The sequence below is a fragment of the Trichomycterus rosablanca genome, chromosome 11, assembly GCF_030014385.1.
Source record: "Trichomycterus rosablanca isolate fTriRos1 chromosome 11, fTriRos1.hap1, whole genome shotgun sequence".
NCBI lineage: Eukaryota > Metazoa > Chordata > Actinopteri > Siluriformes > Trichomycteridae > Trichomycterus > Trichomycterus rosablanca.
The window spans coordinates 30,541,825-30,565,726 of NC_085998.1; the positions used below are offsets into that span (position 1 = coordinate 30,541,825).

At 41.5% G+C, this 23,902-nt stretch overlaps 1 protein-coding gene across 2 annotated transcripts in view; it reads right to left on the bottom strand.

The window, feature by feature from the left end:
* siah1 (siah E3 ubiquitin protein ligase 1) overlaps positions 1–16,013 on the bottom strand; it is a 32,398-nt gene extending 16,385 nt beyond the window's left edge. The window contains exon 1 of one of the 2 annotated variants that reach the window (XM_063004692.1): positions 15,895–16,013. Coding sequence is in view for 1 of the 2 variants with exons in the window: in XM_063004691.1 (XP_062860761.1) it covers positions 4,714–4,810 (97 nt within the window). In the remaining variant the exon portion in view is untranslated. Of the gene's footprint in view, positions 1–4,713; positions 5,323–15,894 lie in introns of those variants that run through there. The other variant, XM_063004691.1, reaches the window with a different exon arrangement.
* Between the last annotated feature and the right edge of the window lie 7,889 nt (positions 16,014–23,902).

The window sequence follows — 23,902 nt, forward strand, 5'->3', positions numbered from 1 at the left end:
ATAAAGGTTTTGAGGAATATAAGCTTTGCCAGAGCTTTACCACAAAATGACACAATGTGTGATGGAATCAGTATGCGTGAAACTGTTGCAATAAATAAATTTTTTATTGTTTATTTAATATTTAAGTAATGTACAATCACCCCTAGCTCTCCCTTTAACAAATAAAACGACGTTTGAAAACTCCACTGTACAACTTGACCACAGGTCTGTTGTAGAAAAGTGGACAACTTTAAATATCTCGGCTTCCAGTTCGCTTATAACGTTGGTTTAGCGACTGACCTGAAGTTCAATTATTGCTCTGAAAGCTTCATCCTCAACAGTCTACAGAGGAATATTATATGATCTGCTGCCTACTGAAGCCTACAGCTGTTGTATTAACTATGCTACGGTATGGCGGTATTTGAAAAATCCATACCGTATAGGAATTAAAGACGGTATACCAAATGTACAGTCATATCACCCAGTCCTATTTGTCGGTTAACAGTTAATAGAAGATTACCAATGCTCAATCATGGACAAATTGACAACATTTGAATTCCTACTACCCACATACGAGCCAATACCTGATACTGGCCAAAATCATTCAATATTAGTTTTAATTACAAAAAGAATTACATGGACCTGGCTTGTAACTAGCTCACAGGGTCAGTAGGCAAAAGCATGTATCCCACAAGGAAGAGCTATTGGCACTGTGGTAAACTGTGCTCTTCAGAATAACACCGTGTGCACTTGTTCAAGCATTAACATTGGGCTTTTATAAAATAATATAAAAGAAATATCCTATGTCATCAAGACGTGTTTTTTGCGTCTAGCATTTCTTACAGACCAAGCGTTAAACTGATAATGGTCCATATTTTGACCCGTCCATTAATTGGCAGCCAGACAACAAAAGTGGTGATTTGTTTAGCCAATACAACTATGCTGGGGTATACAAGGATCTTGCAAGACATTACGCCAACTGTTTAAGGTGTGATTGTGAAGTAGCATACATGCTGAAGAACATGAAGACTACTATTATCACAAGTGATAATCTGTGTGCTATCCGTCTACATCAGATCCAACACTGATCCCGCATCTTAGACCAGCGTCAATTGTGGCATCAAATCAGGTCAGTCTTAACGCAGAGAGTAAAATTCAGCAGCAAAAGTAAATAGGTGTTACAAAGAAATGCATGTGATGTTCCAGTATGTTTTCCAAGTCAGCATTGTCTTTGTGAGCCAGCTTGTTCTAACCTGACCTCAGTGTTCAATAGTAAGCAGTTTAGCATTTCTGAAGTAAAGCAAGAACAGCAATCCAACATAGAAATCAAGCTTTAGATGTTTTACTGCATGTTTTATTTATGGTGGGTTAGAAACATAACAGAGCAAAAGAAATCCCTTGAAATGACTGAATTTTTTATGCAAAAACCACAAAAGCAAATACGTTGGCTTTATCAAAACAAGAAAACTTTCCTGCTTTGCCTTTCAAAGTGTCTCTCGGTCTGGTGTAAGCATTAACACAAATATACACACACACACACACACACCAACCCTACTATTTGTCAGAAAGGTTGTAAGTTGAAATCCTAGTGCTTGAATAAGGATATCAACGCTGCTCATCTTTAAGTCTGATTCAATTCAAGTTCCTGCCTGTCAAATAAATCAATGTAAACAGGGTGGGTGGGTTATATAACACCGTCTTGACACATCAAATGGCTACTAGTTGAGATTCGTCTCTACTAATTATACCAGGTGTAGATGTGATGTAAATTATTATTTTTTTACATTTTAAATGTGTGACAAAGAGTGATATTTTAGTCATATAGAACTGAAAATGAATGAACAAACACAGTTTGGAGTTTGTTGTTGTTTGTTTGTTAGGATTTTAACTAGAGATGTACCGATCAGGGTTTTTGGCACCGATTTCGATCTCCGATAGCCGATTCCGATCGGGGGGGGGGGGTTGGGTAGTTAATGTTATCCAGTTCAGTCTGAAAAAAAAAACTTAAAAAGAGCCTCACAGTGAAGATAAACCGGAGACAAACGCAACAGCGCGCGTGTGTGTGTGTTTGTGCCTTCAAGAGATGATCTGTTGAGTGTCGCTAAGTGATTCATGAGTCGATTCGTTTTCATGCGAAGCGTAAGTTCTTCTTCTCAGTTATCTCTCCGTGTTTACTGTTATTAATTAAATGTCGTGGTTTTAAATAAACACCAGATACTTCAGAACAGTTTGTGTGACTCTTTTACATTAAAAAGCTTAATTAAAAAGCTTAATTAAACTGCAATTACCACAGATCTGTAACCGAGTCAGACTCGTTCCGTCTAAAAGTTTTCTGATGATCCTAAAAGTTCAGCAGATGATCCTGAACTAACGAATTTGCTAATGAATAAACTTTTGCCTCTGATTGGCTCTGTAACGTTTTCTGTTCTCATCTACATCACAAGTAAGAACCGCTCACGATTTACCAAAGTGAACCAGGAGTTTATATAACGTGCTGATAGAATCGACTCAGATGTGACCGGGTTGAATTATCATTTTAAAGTAAATATTACAATCAGCAAAATTACATCGTATGTATGATGCACAACGTTAATGATGTTATTTTAGGTCATGAAGAGCTTTCACTGTGGTTTCTGTACGATGGTTGATGAATGGTGATGTGATGGTTGGTGCTTCGTAGCTCAAAGTCTGGATCAATCCACTGAGCTGTTAACTTAACGTGATCTTTATATATCACACGATCGGATCGGCTACATTTAGGAAATATCGGCCGATTGCCGATAGCATATTTTGATTAAAAATCGGCCGATACCGATTCATAGCCGATCGATCGTCCCATCTCTAATTTTAACGTCATGTTTTACACTTTGGTTACATTCATGACAGGAACGGTAGTTACTCATTACACAAGGTTCTTTAATTCACAGTCATGGACAATTTAGTGTCTCCAGTTCAACTCATTTGCATGTTTTTGGACTGTGGGAGGAAACCGGAGCACCCGGAGGAAACCCACGTGGACACGAGGAGAACATGCAAACTCCTCACAGAAAGGATCCGGACCGCCCCACCTGGGGATCGAACCCAGGACCTTCTTGCTGTGAGGCGACAGTGCTACCCAGTTAGCCACCGTGCCGCCCGTCAAAAGGTCGTGAGTTGAAATCCTAGTTTCATCAAGCAGTCATCATTGGGTGCTTGAGTAAGGCTATTAACGCTGCTCATCTTTAAGTCTGATTTAATTCAAGTTCCTGCCTGTCAAATAAATCAATGTAAACAGGGTGAGTAATATGACACACCGTCTTGGCACATCGGAATGTCTACTAGTTGAGATTCGGATCTACTGATTTTACCAGGTATAGCTGTGACGTAATAAGTTTTCACATTTTAAGTGTTTAGTTTTGGGGTTTTTTTACATGAAGAAAATGATAAAATGTGGCAAAGAGTGAGATTTCAGTCACATAGAACTGAAAATGAATGAAACAAACACAGATTGGAGTTAAAGTCATCTGTACTTGTTTTTTTTTAAGTTAGACACTGTACACAAGCAAATTATTTACAATGACAATGCAATCTAGACTGTTATGAAATACATAGAACAGGGCGGCACACTGGCTCGGTGGGAAGTGCTGTCGCCTCAGAGCAAGAAGGTCATGGGTTTGATTCCCAGGTGGAGCGATCTGGGTCCTTTATGTGTGGAGTTTGCATGTTTCCCCCATGTCTGCGTGGGTTTCCTACGGGAGCTCCGGTTTCCTCCCACAGTCCACAGACATGCAGTCGGGTTATTTGGAGATACAAAATCGTCCATGACTGTGTTTGACATTTAAACCTGGGGCGTCACGGTGGCTAAGTGGGTAGCGCTGTCGCCTCACAGCATGAAGGTCCTGGGTTTGATTCCCAGGTGGAGCGATCAGGGTCCTTTCTGTGTGGAGTATGTTTTCCCCGTGTCTGTGTGGGTTTCCTCCGGGAGCTCCGGTTTCCTCCCACAGTCCAAAGACATGCAAGTAGGGTGAATTAGAGACACAAAATTGTCCATGACTGTGTTTGACATTTAAAGACTTGAACTGATGAATCTTGCATAACCAGCAACTACCGGTCCTATCATGAATGTAACCAAAGTGTAAAACCTGATGTTAAAATCCTAATAAAATAAATATACATACAACATTGTGTAAAGTAAGTGTTCTGGGCTTGCAAGTGTTTCTTTCCCTTCCTTTAAACAGTAAGGCTAACAGGTAAATCAATGAAATTAATTGCTATTTCTTTTGACCAAGTTGCTTTATTGGTTAGTTAGTTAGTTAGTTAGTGTTTAGTTTTTAACACCATGTCTGCCCTTTAGGCCATGTTCATGGCAGGAAAGGTTGTGATCTGTCTTTTATTTACTTATTTCATTTGACTTAGAGAAGCTATTGCTTTATTGGTAATAATGATAGTAGGACACATTAATTACCATTTTATTTTGAAAAAGGTAAGGTTTTAGGACTAAGTACAGAACACTGATCTACATGTCCTCCGTCAATGTAGTCACTATTCAGCAGGAAGCCATTCATATAGACGACCTAAAGCAATCATTTTAGACTGCCAGGTTTGTAAGCAAGCAATGTTCTAGAACTGGGGGCTGGTGTGTAAAAAAAGCTAAATTTACTCGTATAATTCAGGCACAACGTACAACAACATACCACACAAACTTTCTAAAGCAGGCGAACAGTGAGGAGCCTGAAAGCAGTGGACTCGTGTTACCTTTAGGCTTGTTGGCCGTTCGGGCAGCTACACATGTGAAGAGCTTGAACACCCCCTTCCATGAGTACACAGGTTGTAGCCTAGCAGTGGGCGACATGGGGAGCACAGGGACTCTTCATTGCGCTTCCATACAAACAAAACAGCCCATACCAGAGGGCTCCGACCGGTCAAGAATCTGAACCAATTTTAGAGTTGGCTCAGATGAAAATACAGCTCCAATGGTTCTCACGGTTTCACTTTTAGATACTCCATTTAAAATATCCAAATAACGGCTTCCCAAAGAAACACTAAAAGAAAATCAATCACAAGGAGGAGGTTAAAAAAAATCCAGTAAGGTATTCCGGGAAACTTATCCAGTCTGGAAATAAGCTTGACCGGGAGCTCAAGGAGAGCAGGAGGCAAAAGGGAGTACAGAGCAAAACCTACAACATAAAAGCAAGTTTTCCCACTCGGCTAACAGCACATTCCAGCCCCAGCCTGAAGGGCCACTCCCTGGCTGGCCCAAGTATCCTGCATAAACTCCAGATGAGAGACGGAGAAAAAGTGTAGTCGGTGTGAGACAGCAGGGTAAACTCTCCTCTCCGTCCAGCGTTACAGAGAGACACCACCCATCCTGCCTGGCTGCACTTTCGCCAATGCAGCTTGTGGGCCGGGGAGTCGAATGTCAAGCTGGAATTGGCATGCCTCCTCACCCCCTCCCTGTACATTTCTCCCTGAGAAGGAGGAATAGAGCCGTGCTTCCCTGCCTAACTCGTGTCAGATTACGCTGCTCCACCTCCTTTTACCGTGTCGTTTAGACAAAGAGACATTACAATACTGAAGCACTACACTAAAAGCTACAGGAGAGGGCACAGTAAGAGAGCAGTCAAAACGGACCTCGTATATCCACCACTTTATTTTTACTAAACAAGTTTGTCGTCACATAGGAGGAATTTTCCTGGAAAGGATTTAGATGTTAATCTAAACATATTAACCGAAGGCGGTTATTCCTGCTTATAAGCCTTCTTTAGCTGGCTGTAGACAAACAGAAATGCAAGGACGTATTACTTCAGTTATACGGAGAACAAACTGAATTACATTAAAAACAGACCTGAATAGAATTGAAGAGTTGGTTGAGATTAGGGCTGATTTAATAATCATTTAACTTGTTAAATATTAATATCCACAATTTTACACTATTTTACTGAACTACAAGGTTCTGTCTGTCAAAGGTCTGTCAAAATGTGTTTGCCCATTTCCAGTATGTTCTATTTCTATGTTCTATAGACAACACATGTTGCTGGATCAAGCCCCACCACCGCCAGGGTGCCACTGTTGGACCCCTCAGCAAGCCTCAAATGCCTAGAAAATAAACTGCCACAGTACTGTAAGTCGCTTTGATAATAAGCGCCTGCTACATGCCAAAAACGTAAATGCAAATGTAAAGATTTATTCAAACCCTATATCATCCAGGTGAAAAAGTAACAACCCTCCTAAACGTAGTAACTGGTTCTTCCTCTCTTAGCAGTAACAACTGCAATCAAACATTTCAGTAACTTACAACAAGTCTTTTAATCACTGTGTTTTGTTTTATTAGGATTTTTTAATGTCATGTTTTACACCCTTCGGTTACATCCACGACAGGAACGGTAGTTACTCGTTACACAAGATTCATCAGTTTACAAGGTTATATCGAACACAGTCATGGACAATTTTGTATCTCCATTTTACCTCACTTGCATGTTTTTGGACTGTGGGAGGAAACCGGAGCACCCGGAGTAAACCCACGCAGACCCGGGGAGAACATGAAAACTCCACACAGAAAGGACCCGGACCGCCCCACCTGTGGATTGAACCCAAGACCTTCTTGCTGTGAGGAGCCCTTAATCAATGTAAGAATTTTACCCTTTCAAGATCTTGCCACAGCATCTGAATGGGATTCATGTAAGGACTTTGACTCCACCACTCCAAAACCCTAATTTTGTTTCTTTAGAGCCATTCAGAGGTGCTTGCTTGTGCTGCATATCCCAGCTTTGCTTAGACTTTAGATCCTACAGGATTTTTTGATAGAGAGTAGAATTCATGGTTCCATCAATTATAAAAGGTCGTCCAGGTCCTGCGGAAGCAAAAGGGCCCAGGACCGTCACACCCTGGGCTGCCGTGTCAGCTTTATGCAGATGTAACAGGACCCATGTCCACAGACTATTATCCCAAAGGTCTGGAGAGTCACCTAGATGTTTGTTATCAATGCAAGATGAGCATTTGTGCTCTTTTTGGTCAGCAGTGGTTTGTGCCTTGTAACTCTCTCATGAAAGCCATTTTTGCCCAGTGTCTCCTTTATTGTGGAATCCTGTACATTTACCTTGAGGCGAGTAGGCCTGCAGAGGTTTTGCACCTTTTCTTGGTAAGCTGAAACATGGACTGACCACAGAATATGTTTGCACTGTCTTTCGGTCGATCTCAGATGACCTGGGGTCAGAGCACTTGTCATATGGCTTCCTTTTTGCATTTCTTGATGCATATATACACCGATCAGCCATAACATTAAAACCACCTCCTGGTTTCTACACTCACTGACTTCACGTAACGTCAGAGACGATCGCTCATCTATTGCTGCTGTTTGAGTCGGTCATCTTTGAGATCTTCATCAGTGGTCACAGGACGCTGCCCACGGGGCGCTGTTGGCTGGATATATTTTTGGTTGGTGGACTATTCTCAGTCCAGCAGGGACAGTGAGGTGTTTAAAAACCGCAGCAGCGCTGCTGTGTCTGATCCACTCATACTAGCACAACACACACTAGCCCAACACACACCATGTCAGTGTCACTGCAGTGCTGAGAATGATCCACCACCTAAATAATACCTGCTCTGTGGGGGTCCTATATGGTAAGTGGAGCTGATAAAATGAACAGCGAGTGTAGAAACAAGAAGGTGGTTTTAATGTTATGATCGGTGTATATATAAGTATACGTTTTGGCTGACTGGAAAAAACAAATAAAGCAGGACATACTGTCTACTAAACTGCTAACTGCAGAATGTATCCTCTCCATAACCTCATCAGCAGGAGCATTATCGATAACTATCCTGTCCATGGAGAGCGTCCATTAGTGCACTGCCTGGAAACCTGATATGTGTGGAGAGCGAGCACTCCGACTGCTAAGACAACCAGCAGCTGAAACCATTATCAGACTAATTCAGCAAACCATGTGACCAACAGTGTGTACAAATCCACCCCACCATTCTGTCTCTGGACTTACGGCTTAGCATCCAGAGCAGTATGGTGGCAAGCAAAGCAGACACCAAGAAGATTTGGGACCAAACACAAATACAATTAGGAGAGAATTATCATAATTTGGAGACAAAAAAGGAACCCAAAGTAACAATTCTGTACCTTCAGCTGGGAAACCAGAGACTAAATAGTTGCTCCCAGCATTATGGCTATAGATGATTTACATCTGGTTCGGGAGGCAAAATAAATTCAGCTTTAATTACTTAAACTTATTCTCAGCACTGCAGTGACACTGACATGGTGGTGGTGTGTTAGTGTGTGTTGTGCTGGTATGAGTGGATCAGACACAGCGATGCTGATGAAGTTTTTAAACACCTCACTGTCACTGCTGGACTGAGAATGGTCCACCAACCAAAAACATCCAGCCAACAGCGCCCTGTGGGCAGCGTCCTGTGACCACTGATGAAGGTCTAGAAGATGACCAACTCAAACAGCAGCAATAGATGAGCGATCGTCTCTGACTTTACATCTACAAGGAGGACCAACTAGGCAGGAGTGTGTAATACTGTAGAATGGACACTGTATTTAAAAACTCCAGCAGCGCTGCTGTATCTGATCCACTCATACCAGCACAACACACACTAACACACCACCACCATGTCAGTGTCACTACAGTGCTGAGAATGATCCACCACCTAAATAATACCTGCTCTGTGGTGGTCCTGACCATTGAAGAACAGGGTGAAAGCAGGCTAAAACAAGCATGTAGAGAAACAGATGGACTACAGTCAGTCATTGTAGAACTACAAAGTGCTTCTATATGGTAAGTGGAGCTGATAAAATGGACAGTGAGTGTAGAAACAAGGAGGTGGTTTTAATGTTATGGCTGATCTGTGTATAACAGCACTTCTACTAAATACAGCATTGTTTACCAGACATAGTCTCACCATGACCTCTTAATTTAGTTATATCCAAATACATGATCGCATTTTGCATCCTCTACTGCTGCTGACCTCCATTCTGACCGAGAAGGGCCGTGACTATCACACACTCCCTCTTACACATGCAGTGGCCGACCACTTCTTTTTCACTTGCATGAGGCAGGTTCATATGGAGGTGCGATTCAAACACAAAGTCACGCACTGATCCCCTTTATCCCCTGTCTCTGAGCAGGTGCTACAGATCAGTCAGCAGATACCACAGTTGAAGAGGTCATGAGGAATCCCCTAAGACACTCCCACCCTCTGACGAGGATAGGCACCCGACCTGCCAGTAGCAAAGCTTCGAACTCAAAAGCTCTACTATTATTAGAACTATTATTTAGGCACGAGGCGTTGCAATAAAACTGCTGGAACTTCACTATTGTTAAACCACCATTACACCCTCGTTCCTTATTGTGATACCAATGTAAGCCTTCTAAGCACCAAATTAAGCATAGGCTTAAATTAGAGATGTACCGATCGGGGTTTTTGGCACCGATTCCGATCTCCGATCTCCTTTCAGGGATATCGGCCGATAGCCGATTTACTGCAAATTTAGCAGTAAATAAAGTACATCAAACAATTATTTTTTTTACCCACAGGAGACATATTTCATTAGTCTAACTGACCACACACACACACACGCAGGTTTAATGTTATCCAGTTCAGTCTGAAAAAACCTTAAAAAGAGCCTTACAGTGAAGATAAACCGGAGCAGCGTGTGTGTGTGTTTGTGCCTTTAAGAGAAATTATCTGTTCACTGTATCGTTTAAAGTGATTCACGAGTCGATTCATTTTTCGCGAAGCGTAAGTTTCTCTTCTCAGTTATCTCTCCGTGTTTACTGTTATTAATTAATGTCGTGGTTTTAAATAAACACCAACTAATACAGAACATTTTGTGTGACTCTCTTACATTAAAAAGCTTAATTAAACTGCTATTACCACAGATCTGTAACCGAGTCAGACTCGTTCCGTCTAAGCAGCTAAAAGTTTTCTGATGATCCTAAAAGTTCAGCAGATGATCCTGAACTAACGAATTTGGTAATGAATAAACTTTTTTCTCTGATTGGCTCTGTAACGTTTTCTGTTCTCATCTACATCACAAGTAAGAACCGCTTACGATTTACCAAAGTGAACCAGGAGTTTATATAACGTGCTGATAGAATCGACTCAGACGTGACCGGGTTGAATTATCTTTTTAAAGTAAATATTTCAATCAGCAAAATTACATCGTATGTATGATGCACAACGTTAATGATGTTATTTTAGGTCATGAAGAGCTTTCACGATGGTTTCTGTACGATGGTTGACGAATTTTGATGTGATGGTTGGTGCTTTGTAGCTCAAAGTCTGGATCAATCCACTGAGCTGTTAACTTAACGTGGTCTTTATATATCACACGATCGGATCGGCTACATTTAGGAAATATCGGCCGATCGCCGATAGCATATTTTGATTAAAAATCGGCCGATACCGATTCATAGCCGATCGATCGTTCCATCTCTAGCTTAAATCCTTTACACAAAAAAAGGACACAGAATTTTTAATGAGAAGTGCATCAAATTCAGAATGGAATTATCATGACATTTCTGTGGCGTGTTACTGGTAAAACATTGGAAGCTAAGAACAGTGTAAGCAACTGTACAGCACCCCTGAAGCCAAAATGATAAAGGACTAAATCTGGCTGCAAGGAAGAGCCTGGAATCAAACCCACAACCTTCAGGCTGATAGCCCAAATTTCTCCCCACTTGACAGCAGTTGTATTAAAGTTGTCAAAGGAGTCATTAATTACACCAAAGACTATTATATAAACTCAGCATAGCAGAAAATGTAATTAAAAAGTGAGGGATGGAATAAAAACACAGAACACACAAACAAAGAACAAAAACCCAACAGTCAAGGATTTATGTGTTACAGTTGGTCAAACAGATGGTCAGCCAGTATTATGATCAGTGCAGTGATTATCTAGTAGGCTCAATAGTGACACGAGGGAAAGCTGAAACAGTGGCAAGTATGTGTGTGTGATGAGTAGAGCACATGAGAGACACAACAGAGAGACACAATCAAATAGAGACAGATGCAAACCTGATAGTAAAAGGACTCAAAGGAATCAGCTGTTATTTTGCCTTGGGGTTACCGAGTGTGACTGGTTTGACATGTGCAGCTGCTAGTGGGGCTGCAAAACGCTGAGGGTCAAGCTGAGCCTAAGCACAAGGACAAGTCAACCAACACACTCAACACTGTAAGATTTATAACACTAGAAGATGAACTGGCAACACTAAATCAAGCACATACATAATCTGATTTGCATGACCATCATAGGCCAGTTTACACAGACATTAAACAGTCAATACAAATCACTAGTTGACTTACAAAACAGCAGATGCCAACTGAACAGATGATACTAAATGAAGGCCTTTTCACTGGCCATCTGTCATAATGCTTCCTTAATGTTGCTAAGGTCCCAAGAATGTTCAAATTTCGACTACATATCAGTGATTGAACTCAGAGAACCACATATCGTATAAACCTCACTCAGTCAATGTGTTTATAATTGCCTTACGCAATTAACTGTTCTGATTGAGATATCGAAGCTGTCTTCCATTATACTATGGCTATTAAGCACTGGTATACAATAACAATACATGCTCATTACATCATTTAAAGCATTTCCAATCCGTCTTAAGCACATTAAATGTCTATGGAACATGATATTACATTACTGGTAGGTGACGAATAAATCTCCGATAAGAAAATGTGGTTGTACAGACTTCTCTAGCTGATGCTCGATGCTGGTCCTTTAGCACAGTAGTATGCCATGTTTGTGTTTGATGAATGCATGGCTTTTGGGGGCAGGTCTAAAATAGGGCTGACAGGAGAGATGTAAACAAAGCAAGCAGTCCAGGCTGTGATTGTAGACACTGTTTTCTTGGGTGTACTGTATTGTAACTTGCGTTGATTAAACTGTTTTAACAACGCAATAAATAAAGAGAAATTAACCAAGGCGCCCTTAGCGTAACAATAAAGAACACAAACTGTTTTAGCAGCAAATATAAAGAGAGCTTTGGACTATAACTGTGTTTAAAAGTACATTTAACATCTTTTGCTTTACAGTGTTTGTTTTTCATCTGAACAGTGTTGCAGTTAAAATTGGATATAAATCTCAACTTACCGTTTCATTTTCCTGTCCTTACTTAAGCTTTAGATTCACATTATATTCGACAAATCTGTACAGTTTAGAGCAGTTTTGTAATGTACAGAACTAAAGAATGGTGTATACTTGAAGTAGATATGTACTAGACCTGCACATTTGCAAATCACAGCCAGCTGTAATACAATACAGAAACAGAGGTAATTGCTGTAATTTTGCTATTTTCAGTCCAGCTATTCCATAAAGTAGTGGTGGTGTTTGTGATAAGGACTGAAATACTAACTCACATTATATTTGCGTTGTTCAAAAAGTTTCAGCACTTTTGAAACTCTAAATGACATCACTTTTCTACATAATCACCTTCCAATGCATTTTTCCCAGCGTCATACCAACCATCAGCAAAAAATGCTTTGGTTGAGCGTGTAGCCACTAAAGCACCATCATCATCACATAAAAAACGTCTTCCCCTTAAAGCTTCTTTGAGCGGTCCAAAAAGGTGGAAATCAGATGGCGCTAAATCCGAACTATAAGCTCTTTCCCCTTTTCAAAGATCCCCCGTATCTACATTATCAAGGACGCTGTTTACATTAGCATGAACCAAACAACCAATACCAATACTGTACCACTACTGAACCACTGTATTTAACCACACTAATGGTAATGGAACATAACTGGATTTGAGTATGGCTCATGTTATAGTTGCCACCTTTATTAAAGTTATTTAAGAAAAAGGCTCATCCAAATGATTACATGTTTATTTTTTTATTATGATTTTAACGTCATGTTTTCCACACTGTGGTTACATTTTAAAGTCAAACACAGTCATGGACGATTTTGTATCCCCAATTTACCTCACTTGCATGTCTTTGGACAGTGGGAGGAAACCGGAGCTCCCGGAGGAAACCCACGCAGACACGGGGAGAACATGCAAACTCCACACATAAAGGACCCGGACCGCCTCACCTGGGGATCGCTGTGAGGCGACAGTGCTACCCACTGAGCCACCGTGCCGGCACAAATGATTAGATGTATATCCACAAAGTTGAATCAGTTCATCTGGACACATCTCTACAACAAACTTGTGTGGATTTGTGTACATGGATTACTGAGCATGCATCAAGAGATTAGATGTAAATGTATTACAGTGAACTTGAGATCTGTACACTGTGTCAGATGGTGACAAAACTATAGCTGTGGTATTTAAGCATTTCCAAACATTCATTTTTACGATAAGAAACTGAACTTTTTTAGCATATCTGAATGAAAGGCAGTGATCATGAGTATAACGTGATCCAGCAAAAACCTGAAGTGTCACTCTTAGGAACCTTTAACCAGACAGGTAAATCATCAATGGGAAGCATGTAATGAACAAGCAGCTCACAAACATCACAATTAAAGCCAAAGATCCTGATAAATGTAATTCAAAGAAACAAGCAATTTACCGAAACCACTGACAGAAGCTAGATTTTAGGTTGTCTCCACCGTTGGAATCTGGGTGCAGAAACAAGTAGGTGGTTTTAATTTTATGGTTGATTGGTGTATATATATATATTTTTTCTTGGACTGTGAGAGGAAACCGGAGCTCCCGGAGGAAACCCACACAGACACGGGGAGAACATGCAAACTCCACACAAAAAGGACCCGAACCGCCCCACCTGGGGATCAGACCCAGGACCTTCTTGCTGTGAGGTGACAGTGCTACCCATTGAGCCACCGAGATCTCATGATAAAATGAAAAATATGATATAGAGATAGACATTCTATTCCATATTACGTTCTTAAAAGCAGATATGATAAAGAACTTGAAAAAACTGGATTGATAACATCAGAGTGACATCAAATCTCTAGATTTTAGGTCTCCACAGTTGGGATCTGAGTGCATTTTCCCTTAATAAAGGCAAAGTGATCTGAACAGTCAGTCAGTAGGACCAGTATTGCAGCATGTTACCATATTACTTTAGTACCTACAGGGGTTGGACAATGAAACTGAAACACCTGTCATTTTAGTGTGGGAGGTTTCATGGCTAAATTGGACCAGTCTGGTGGCCAATCTTCATTAATTGCACATTGCACCAGTAAGAGCAGAGTGTGAAGGTTCAATTAGCAGGGTAAGAGCACAGTTTTGCTCAAAATATTGCAATGCACACAACATTATGGGTGACATACCAGAGTTCAAAAGAGAACAAAATGTTGGTGCACGTCTTGCTGGTGCATCTGTGACCAATACAGCAAGTCTTTGTGATGTATCAAGAGCCACGGTATCCAGGGTAATGTCAGCATACCACCAAGAAGGACAAACCACATCCAACAGGATTAACTGTGGACGCAAGAGGAAGCTGTCTGAAAGGGAGGTTCGGGTGCTAACCCGGATTGTATCCAAAAAACATAAAACCACGGCTGCCCAAATCACGGCAGAATTAAATGTGCACCTCGACTCTCCTGTTTCCACCAGAACTGTCCGTCGGGAGCTCCACAGGGTCGATATACACGGCCGGGCTGCTATAGCCAAACCTTTGGTCACTCGTGCCAATGCCAAACGTCGGTTTCAATGGTGCAAGGAGCGCAAATCTTGGGCAGTGGACAATGTGAAACATGTATTGTTCTCTGATGAGTCCACCTTTACTGTTTTCCCCACATCCGGGAGAGTTACGGTGTGGAGAAGCCCCAAAGAAGCGTACCACCCAGACTGTTGCATGCCCAGAGTGAAGCATGGGGGTGAATCAGTGATGGTTTGGGCTGCCATATCATGGCATTCCCTTGGCCCAATACTTGAACTAGATGGGCGCGTCACTGCCAAGGACTACCGAACCATTCTGGAGGACCATGTGCATCCAATGGTTCAAACATTGTATCCTGAAGGCGGTGCCGTGTATCAGGATGACAATGCACCAATACACACAGCAAGACTGGTGAACGATTGGTTTGATGAACATGAAAGTGAAGTTGAACATCTCCCATGGCCTGCACAGTCACCAGATCTAAATATTATTGAGCCACTTTGGGGTGTTTTGGAGAAGCGAGTCAGGAAACGTTTTCCTCCACCAGCATCACGTAGTGACCTGGCCACTATCCTGCAAGAAGAATGGCTTAAAATCCCTCTGACCACTGTGCAGGACTTGTATATGTCATTTCCAAGACGAATTGACGCTGTATTGGCCGCAAAAGGAGGCCCTACACCATACTAATAAATTATTGTGGTCTAAAACCAGGTGTTTCAGTTTCATTGTCCAACCCCTGTACATACTGGTAATAGTACATGAGCTGGTCCTGGCTTGACTGGACGTCAAAACAGCTTTCCGCCCACAGTGTTGCTTACAAGCTAAACCATTACCCAGGGACAGTTATGGCTTATTATTGTGGGTCACAGGGTTGAATACTAGCTCATATTATATTGTAGGTACATTATCATTATTTAGGACACTATTTACCATATGATACACCAAATATCCAATACTAGTATTGCTTATTGCATTGCAGAACTGCACGTACAGCTAGCCAGCCTGCTGCTTACACGAGAAAATCACCTAAGCTAAAGTCCACATAGCTTGCAACGCTAGCGTGCTAACCACAACTAGCTGTTCGAGCCAGCTACATATAATTCAAACCATAGAACAAAATGCGTCCAAGTATTATAAATAGTTTGTGCTAAAATATAAACTATCCATACAAAGCGCTGAATACACTGTATATATTATAATGACAAACTATTCTGTTATGTTTACAAGCTATCATCATTAGCCTGCAGGCTAACAGATGCTAACTGACCGTTGTTCAAAACGTACAGGCTACTGGTTTGAACCAGGAATGTCCAGTTTATCCAGTAAGAGTAACCAGCCGCTTACCTCTACAGAAATGTCCGTGTGGTTCTATTTTTAAAAACACAAATCATATATTCCGTCCACGGTGTATCGTCCGGCCGCTTCAATTCCCACATTCGCAGCGGAGCTACAGCCGGCAGCCTCGGATCCGTACACTCAGTACTCAAATAGATTTGTAACCCAGCCACTGGGGGCGCTGTGCTCCGGTGCTTGTAAATACAACGCTGTAGTGAAGGGTTTACTCACTCACTGACAGTGTGCACCAGCCTTTTACAGAATAAAACCATGTATTTTTGTTATATTTATTTATTTATTCATTCTTTTTTTTTTTTTATTCATCGTCACAAACAGCTCTGTTCTGGTCAAGGTTGCGGAGGGTTCAGGGTTGCGCAACGCAAGGCAGTAATACATCCTGCACACAGCATCCACTTCACTTTCACTTACCCACTTGCTTACACCAAACAGTGTATTACAGAAGATAATCTACCCTCTGCATGTTGTTAGAAAGTGGGAGAAACCCACAGACGTGTGACATCTAACCTCATGCTAGGAAAAAAAGAAATATCTATAGATATGTTTAGTCTGTATACATGAAATTATCTTGCATATACACCAATCAGTCCATTTTATCAGCTCCACTTACCATATAGGAGCACTTTGTAGTTCTACAATTACTGAATGTAGTCCATCTGTTTCTCTGCATGCTTTGTTAGCCCCCCTTTCACCCTGTTCTTCAATGGTCAGGACCCCCACAGGACCCCCACAGAGCAGGTGACTGCAGTGACACTGACATGGTGGTGGTGTGTTAGTGTGTGTTGTGCTGGTGTCCACTCACTGTTCACTTTATTAGACACTCCTACCTAGTTGGTCCACCTTGTAGATGTAAAGTCAGAGACGACCGCTCATCTCTTGCTGCTGTTTGAGTTGGTCATCATTTAGACCTTCATCAGTGGTCACAGGACGCTGCCCACAGGGCGCTGTTGGCTGGATGTTTTTGGTTGGTGGACTATTCTCAGTCCGACAGTGATGTGTTTAAAAACTCCATCAGCGCTGCTGTGTCTTATCCACTCATACCAGCACAACACACACTAACACACCACCACCATGTCAGTGTCACTGCAGTGCTGAGAATGATCCACCACCTAAATAATACCTGCTCTGTAGTGGTACTGGGAGAGTCCTGACAATTGAAGAACAGCATTAGAGGGGAACAAAGCATGCAGAGAAACAGATGGACTACGGTCAGTAATTGTAGAACTACTGATAAAATGGACAGTGAGTGTAGAAACAAGGAGGTGGTTTTAATGTTATGGCTGATCGGTGTATATTCCTGTGAAAGGAAACCGAAGCTCCCGGAGAAAACTCACACAGACACGGGGAGAACATGCAAACTCCACACAGAAAGGACCCGGACCGCCCCACCTGGGGATCAGACCCAGGACCTTCTTGCTGTGAGCCCTATATATGAGAGAGATCTCATGATAAAATGATATATATAATATATAGATAGACATTCTATTCTATATTACATTCTTAAAAGCAGATATGATAAAGAACTTGAGAAAACTGGATTGATAACATCAGAGTGACATCACATCTCTTAAGCAGGGAAAGAACTTGACTCTATTCCTCAGATGGCCTTGTCTCAAATTAATTATACACATATAGTTCATGCCACTCCAATAATTCTTGAGAGTTGGGTCAAAGTTGGTTCAGTTTATTCTAAATTAATTAAAAGTAAAAAGAAATCAAATGTAACTGTTCCTTTTTAAAATAAAAAATATACACTACTACTTTACTAGTATTAGTGAATACAAAAGTGTAACAACAAAACTATATTAACACTGTCTGTATCACTCCAATGTTGTACTATTAGTTAGTTAACAGCCTAATACAGTATGTGGTGTAATTAACCTTTTATATCCAGTTGCAGTCCCAACACCAGACTATTCCTTAAGTATATTAATAATTCAGTCATGGGCTCCTGAGACCAGCATGTCTAGAAGAAGCACTCAGATACTTTTCACTTCATACTAGCCTATAGTATTACTCAGGCTCATAATGAAGATATTTTATACTCTGGATTAAGACCTCAGGTAGGAACTGTATCAAGGTTTCAAGTGACTAAGTGTACTGAGATGCATGCATTAATAACACGTAGATATTAATATGCAATGGTGATGTCTGTTAATGCTTCTTACTCTTTAAGTTGATTTCTTTTAACCTAACAGGAGTATTTATTTTTACATTGCACAAAATATTTGAAACTGAATCTGGACACAGCTCAAGTTCTACACACTGTGCACAATTATTAAAGTGAGTATTCTGACCTTATTAAAACTACAACCCCCATTTTAGGGAAACTTGAGACATTCAAGAAAAACAACATTCATGTCACCGTATGTGCAGTGTACAGTGTAGTATAGTAGTGTTCTCCCACAGGACCAATTAGAAACCAGGCACTCTACTATGGGTGGTGCCCCTGCAGCTTAAAACTCACATTTTTCCAGCTGTCAGACGATGTATGCAAATAGTGTTTAACAAGTCTGACTCTCGGCTAAAATGAATAGGTGTATTTGAGAACCACAAACTTTGTGTGTAGATCATGTGGTTTGGTCATTACATCTATACCAGCCAGGGTTATTATTATTCTAGAACAAAAAAAAACCACAAGCCGCTCAGGTGGCGCAGCAGTAAAACACACGCTGTTCCCACGGTGCTGAGATCTCGAATACATCATATCGAATTTCGACTCTACCTCGCCGGGTGAGGCTGAGTGGCCACATGAACAACGATTGGCCTGTTGTTCAGATAGGGGCGGGATTAAGCCGGATGGGGACTCTCTCTCAGACTAGTGCGATTACGACCTCTGCTGGCTGGTTGGTGGCACCTGCACGGAGATGGGAAAGGAGTGCGATAGAGGGTGTGGCTCTCCGTACACAGCGCTGTACTGCACTGCGCTCGACAAGTGTAGGTGACAAGATGTCCGATTGCTGTGGGGCGTGGAGCAGCCTCGTCCTCCCCAATCAGGAGCAGGGACCAGCATTAGTGAGAGGTTGATTGACGGGCAGAAATTGGATGCGCTAAAGTGGGAGAAAAAGGGGGAAAAAAAGATTGAAACTACAAAGCTATAAAAGTTGGGGCATTTTTGTAAAATGCTATAATGGGGTTTGGGGTTTGTAATAATTTAATTACCCTGATTGCGTCCTCTATACTGATTCGACCCCTCACCGCTGACTGAGGACGCCTCTCAACTGACATACCGGCACGTACAGTCAGTACAGACTGTACAGATTTTTCACCTGCACGAGTCGAGTTCATATACCGACGGACACTGTGTACAGAGGGCCACACCCCCATCAGCATTATTCCTCAGCCCTGTGCAGGCGCCATCAGTCAGCCAGCAGGGGTCGCAGTTGCACCAGTTATGAGGACCTATGATCCGACTTTTTACCCCTAACCCGGAACAACAGCCAATCGTTGTTCATGCTGCCACCAAGCCCAGTCGGAAGGCAGAGCTGAGATTTGATACGATGTATTCGAGACCCCAACTCTGGTGCGCTAGCGTACTTTACCGCTGCGCCACCTGAGCGGCGTAAAGACCTTTTTAAAATGTCTTTATTTATTTCTGAACATCTACTGGATCATAAAAACACATATGAAAACCCAGATTATTTTCATATACAGTACATTTAATTTGGTGGTAAAGCAAGTAACTGGAGCTGGTCGCTCCTTTGTACCTACATAAATAGGGTACACAGAACAGTGGTCTTTTGCCAGCACTGGAAAGGAAAAATGAACGTCATCACTTGCTATGAGGAAATTTGTCTGGATAGTCAGATGTAATCCAAGAACCACCCCAAAACAGGACTGCCATGAATCAGCAGCATGATGAAAGAAAGAGCTTGCTGTTAAGTTATGCTCAGTGTTACCCATGTTCCGGCTTTTAATTCATGGCAGTTTTTCTCTCAACATGAGACGATAACCCTAGTAAAAGACCAGTGTTCCATGCACTTTTGTTTCATGTCATTTTATTAATACATTGTTGTCCTAAATTGAAAAAAAAACCTAAACTGTTTAACACATGAACTGTCAGAAAGTTGTTATTCTTATTACCAACTGTCTATTTTATCACCCCTTTATCCTGGTCAGGGTCACTTGTTTGCCTAAATGAATATGTAATTTTAAATTGTACTGAATGAGGAAAGCGCAGCAGCGTCTTTACTTCTTGAGGAGACAACCTGTCTACTCAAATCCTCACAAACTTTTTCCTGCTGCACCATCGAGTGCGTACTGTCCAACTGTGTGACAGTGTGGTACGGCATTTCCACTGTGGCTGACAGGAAGACCCTTTACAAGGTGGTGAGGACTGCTCAACGAATCATCGGTACACAGCGCCCTACCATCGAAGACCTTCACCACCAGCGCTTTATGCACAGAGCACACAGCATCATCGGGAACCCCTACCACCCCAACCACACACTGTATCACCTTCTGCCATCTGGGAGGAGATACAGGGGCATCTGTGCCAGGACCAGTCGGCTCAAGAACAGTTTCTATCCCACCTCAATTACTTTACTGAACACCACACTACACCACCAACACCACCAACACCCCAGACTATACACTGGACCTATTATTTATCATTTGCACTTGCCCACTTACCATATAGAAGCACTTTGTAGTTCTACAATTACTGACTGTAGTCCATCTGTTTCTCTACATGCTTTGTTAGCCCCCTTTTTATGCTTTTCTTCAATGGTCAGGACTCTCCCAGGACCACTACAGAGTAGGTATTATTTGGGTGGTGGGTCATTCTCAGCACTGCAGTGACACTGACATGGTGGTGGTGTGGTGTGTTAGTGTGTGTTGTGCTGGTATGAGTGGATAAGACACAGCAGTGCTGCTGGAGTTTTTAAATACCGTGTCCACTCACTGTCCACTCTATAAGACACTCCTATCTGGTTGGTTTACCTTGATGTAAAGTCAAAGACGATCACTCCTCTATTGCTGCTGTTTGAGTTGGTCATCTTCTAGACCTTCATCAGTGTCACAGGATGCTGCCTACGGGGCGCTGCTGGCTGGGTATATTTTTGGTTGGTGGACTATTCTCAGTCCAGCAGTGACAGTGAGGTGTTTAAAAACTCCATCAGCATTGTTGTGTCACTGCAGTGCTGAGAATGATCCACCACCCAAATAATACCTGCTCTATAGTGGTCCTGGGAGAGTCCTGACCATTGAAGAACAGGGTGAAAGGGGGCTAACAAAGCATGCAGAGAAACAGATGGACTACAGTCAGTAATTGTAGAACTACAAAGTGCTTCTGTATGGTAAGTGGAGCTGATAAAATGGACAGTGAGTGTAGAAATAAGGAGGTGGTTTTAATGTTATGGTTGATCAGTGTATCTATCTATCTATTATCTATCTAATATATTAATTTAGACTATAGAGGTCCACGCATACACATCTGCCCTTTTTACTTTTAATGGTTTATAATTACACTTTAGTGATTAAATAAATAATTATTGTTTGGGTGTATTCCCATATGTTTTTGCAGTAGGCTCCAGACCATGGCCCTAATAAAGATGAATAAATGAATGAATATATAAAACACTAATTAGTAATAACAATGATTTCAAGAACAAAATGAAACAAGATGTGTCGTAACATAGGTGAGAAGTTTAATGTCATCATGAGTCATGTGTTCATAAATAGAAACTACCCGCTCTGTCACAGTATTATTCCCTTCTTGTAAGTAAATAATATGCAAATGTTCAGAGAGAGCCGCACTTTGTGTAGGCATGTTCCCAGTGCACGGAGATATAAAAAAAGCATTTTGAACACACCACTACACTCGTGAGTCAGTGAGTCTTTCAATGTTGCCAGCTCAGCCACTTTGAGGAAATGACATCATTGTTTGTGACTCTACAGCAGATGGAGGGAAGGGAGTGGTCCATCCCTGAGCCAAAGGCACAGCCAGTGTGCCATATGATGTAGTCAAAACAGTGCTTTCTCAGTCTTCCCTGGAAAACACGCAAAATAGTCACAGAAGTTCATGATTCCTGCTTGTAGCGGCTGCTTCATTAACGAACTCATGAATACAACCATTCACTAGCCGAAATTATCCAAATATGTCTGCAGTCGAGAACGCCGAGCGAAGGCATACGTACAAACAAACTGTGCTGAGATGTTTCATAGGAACAGGACGAAATCTAGACCACAATAAACACTACATGACCAGTTCTCAGCACTGCTATGACACTAACATGGTAATAACATGGTAGTGTGTGTTGTTCTGGTATGAGTGTATCATGTGCAGCAGTGTTACTGGGATTTTTAAATACACATACCCTTATGGCACTATTTTTGCACAGTTGTCATTTATTAGTGGACACTTTCTGATTAGACAACACTGTTGGCTTTATATCGTTAATTGGAACACTATTGTCCCCCTAGTATTGACAATGAGATGTTTAAAATTGCTGCTAAACCTGATGTACTCATAACAGGACACTACGCTACCATGTTATTACAGTTTAGTGTCATAGCAGTGCTGAGATTGGTTGAGGATTAGTTTTGTTTCCTAAATGTACAATGACGTTGTGTGGAACGTCATTGTACACATCATTGTGAAGTTTGGAAACCACTGATCAAAAAGTTAAAATAAAATATATATTGGATAGTAAGTCTAGAGCCACTTGACTGTCATTGGAATAGTGTTTGAGTAAGTATTTCATTTCATTGTCATGTTTTACCACCACTTTATCCAGGTCATGGATGTAGGTCCGGATTTCCCAATCATTGATGGGTGCAATGCAGTAACACACCGCAGACAGGACGTCAGTCCATCAAGGACTTTGGACACCCACTCCCCCTTTCCCCACCATTTATGGCCAGTCATGTCTGTATGTACAACCCCAAATCAGAAAAAGTTGGGACAGCATGGAAAATGCAAATAATAAAAACACAGAGTTTCTTACATTTATTTTGACTTTTATTTGATTGCAGACAGGATGAACCTGAGATATTTCATGTTTTGTCTGCTCAACTTTATTTAATTTATTAATAAACATCCATTCCGGCATTTCAGGCCTGCAACACATTCCAAAAAAGTTAGGACAGTAAAGCATTTACCACTTTGTAATGTTACCATTCCTTTTCACCACACTTAAAAGATGTTTTGGCATCGAGGATACCAAGTGATTTAGTGTTTCAGCTTTTATTTTGTCCCATTCTTCCTGCAAACACGTCTTAAGATGTACAACAGTACAACTCCACACATTCTCTATTGGGGACAGGTCAGGACTGCAGGCAGGCCAGTCCTGTACCAAAAAAGACCTGGAATGCTGATTCATCTGACCACAATACATGTTTCCACTGTGTGATGGTCCATCCTAGATGCCTCTGAGCCCAGAGAAGTCGACGCCGCTTCTGGACATGGTTAACATAAGACTTCTTTTTGCACAGTAAATTTTAAGTGGCATTTGTGCATGTAACTCTGTATTGTAGTGCTTGACAAAGGTTTGCCAAAGTAATCCCTCACCCATGTAGTTATATCAGATATTGTTGAGTGGAGGTTCTTGATGCAGAGCCGTCTGAGGGATCAAAGATCACGGACGTTCAGCTTAAAATTGCACCCTTGGCCTTTACGCACTGAAATTCCTCCTGATTCCTTGAATGGTTTAATGATATTATGCACTGTAGAGGGAGAAATATGCAAATCCCTTCCAATCTTTCTTTGAGGTACATTGTCCTCTGATCATCTTTGCTCATCAAAGACTCAGCCTTCCCTGGATGCTGCTTTTGCACCAAACCATGATTACAATCACCTGTTGACATCACCTGTTTGGAATCACATCATTATTTAGTTTTTTCACCTCATTACTAGCCCTAAATTGCCCCCATCCCAACTTTTTGGGAAAGTGTTGTAGGCATGAAATGCAGGAATGGATGTTTATTAATAAATGAAATGAAGTTGACCAGACCAAACATGAAATATCTTGGGTTCAAACTGTCTGCCATTAAATAAACG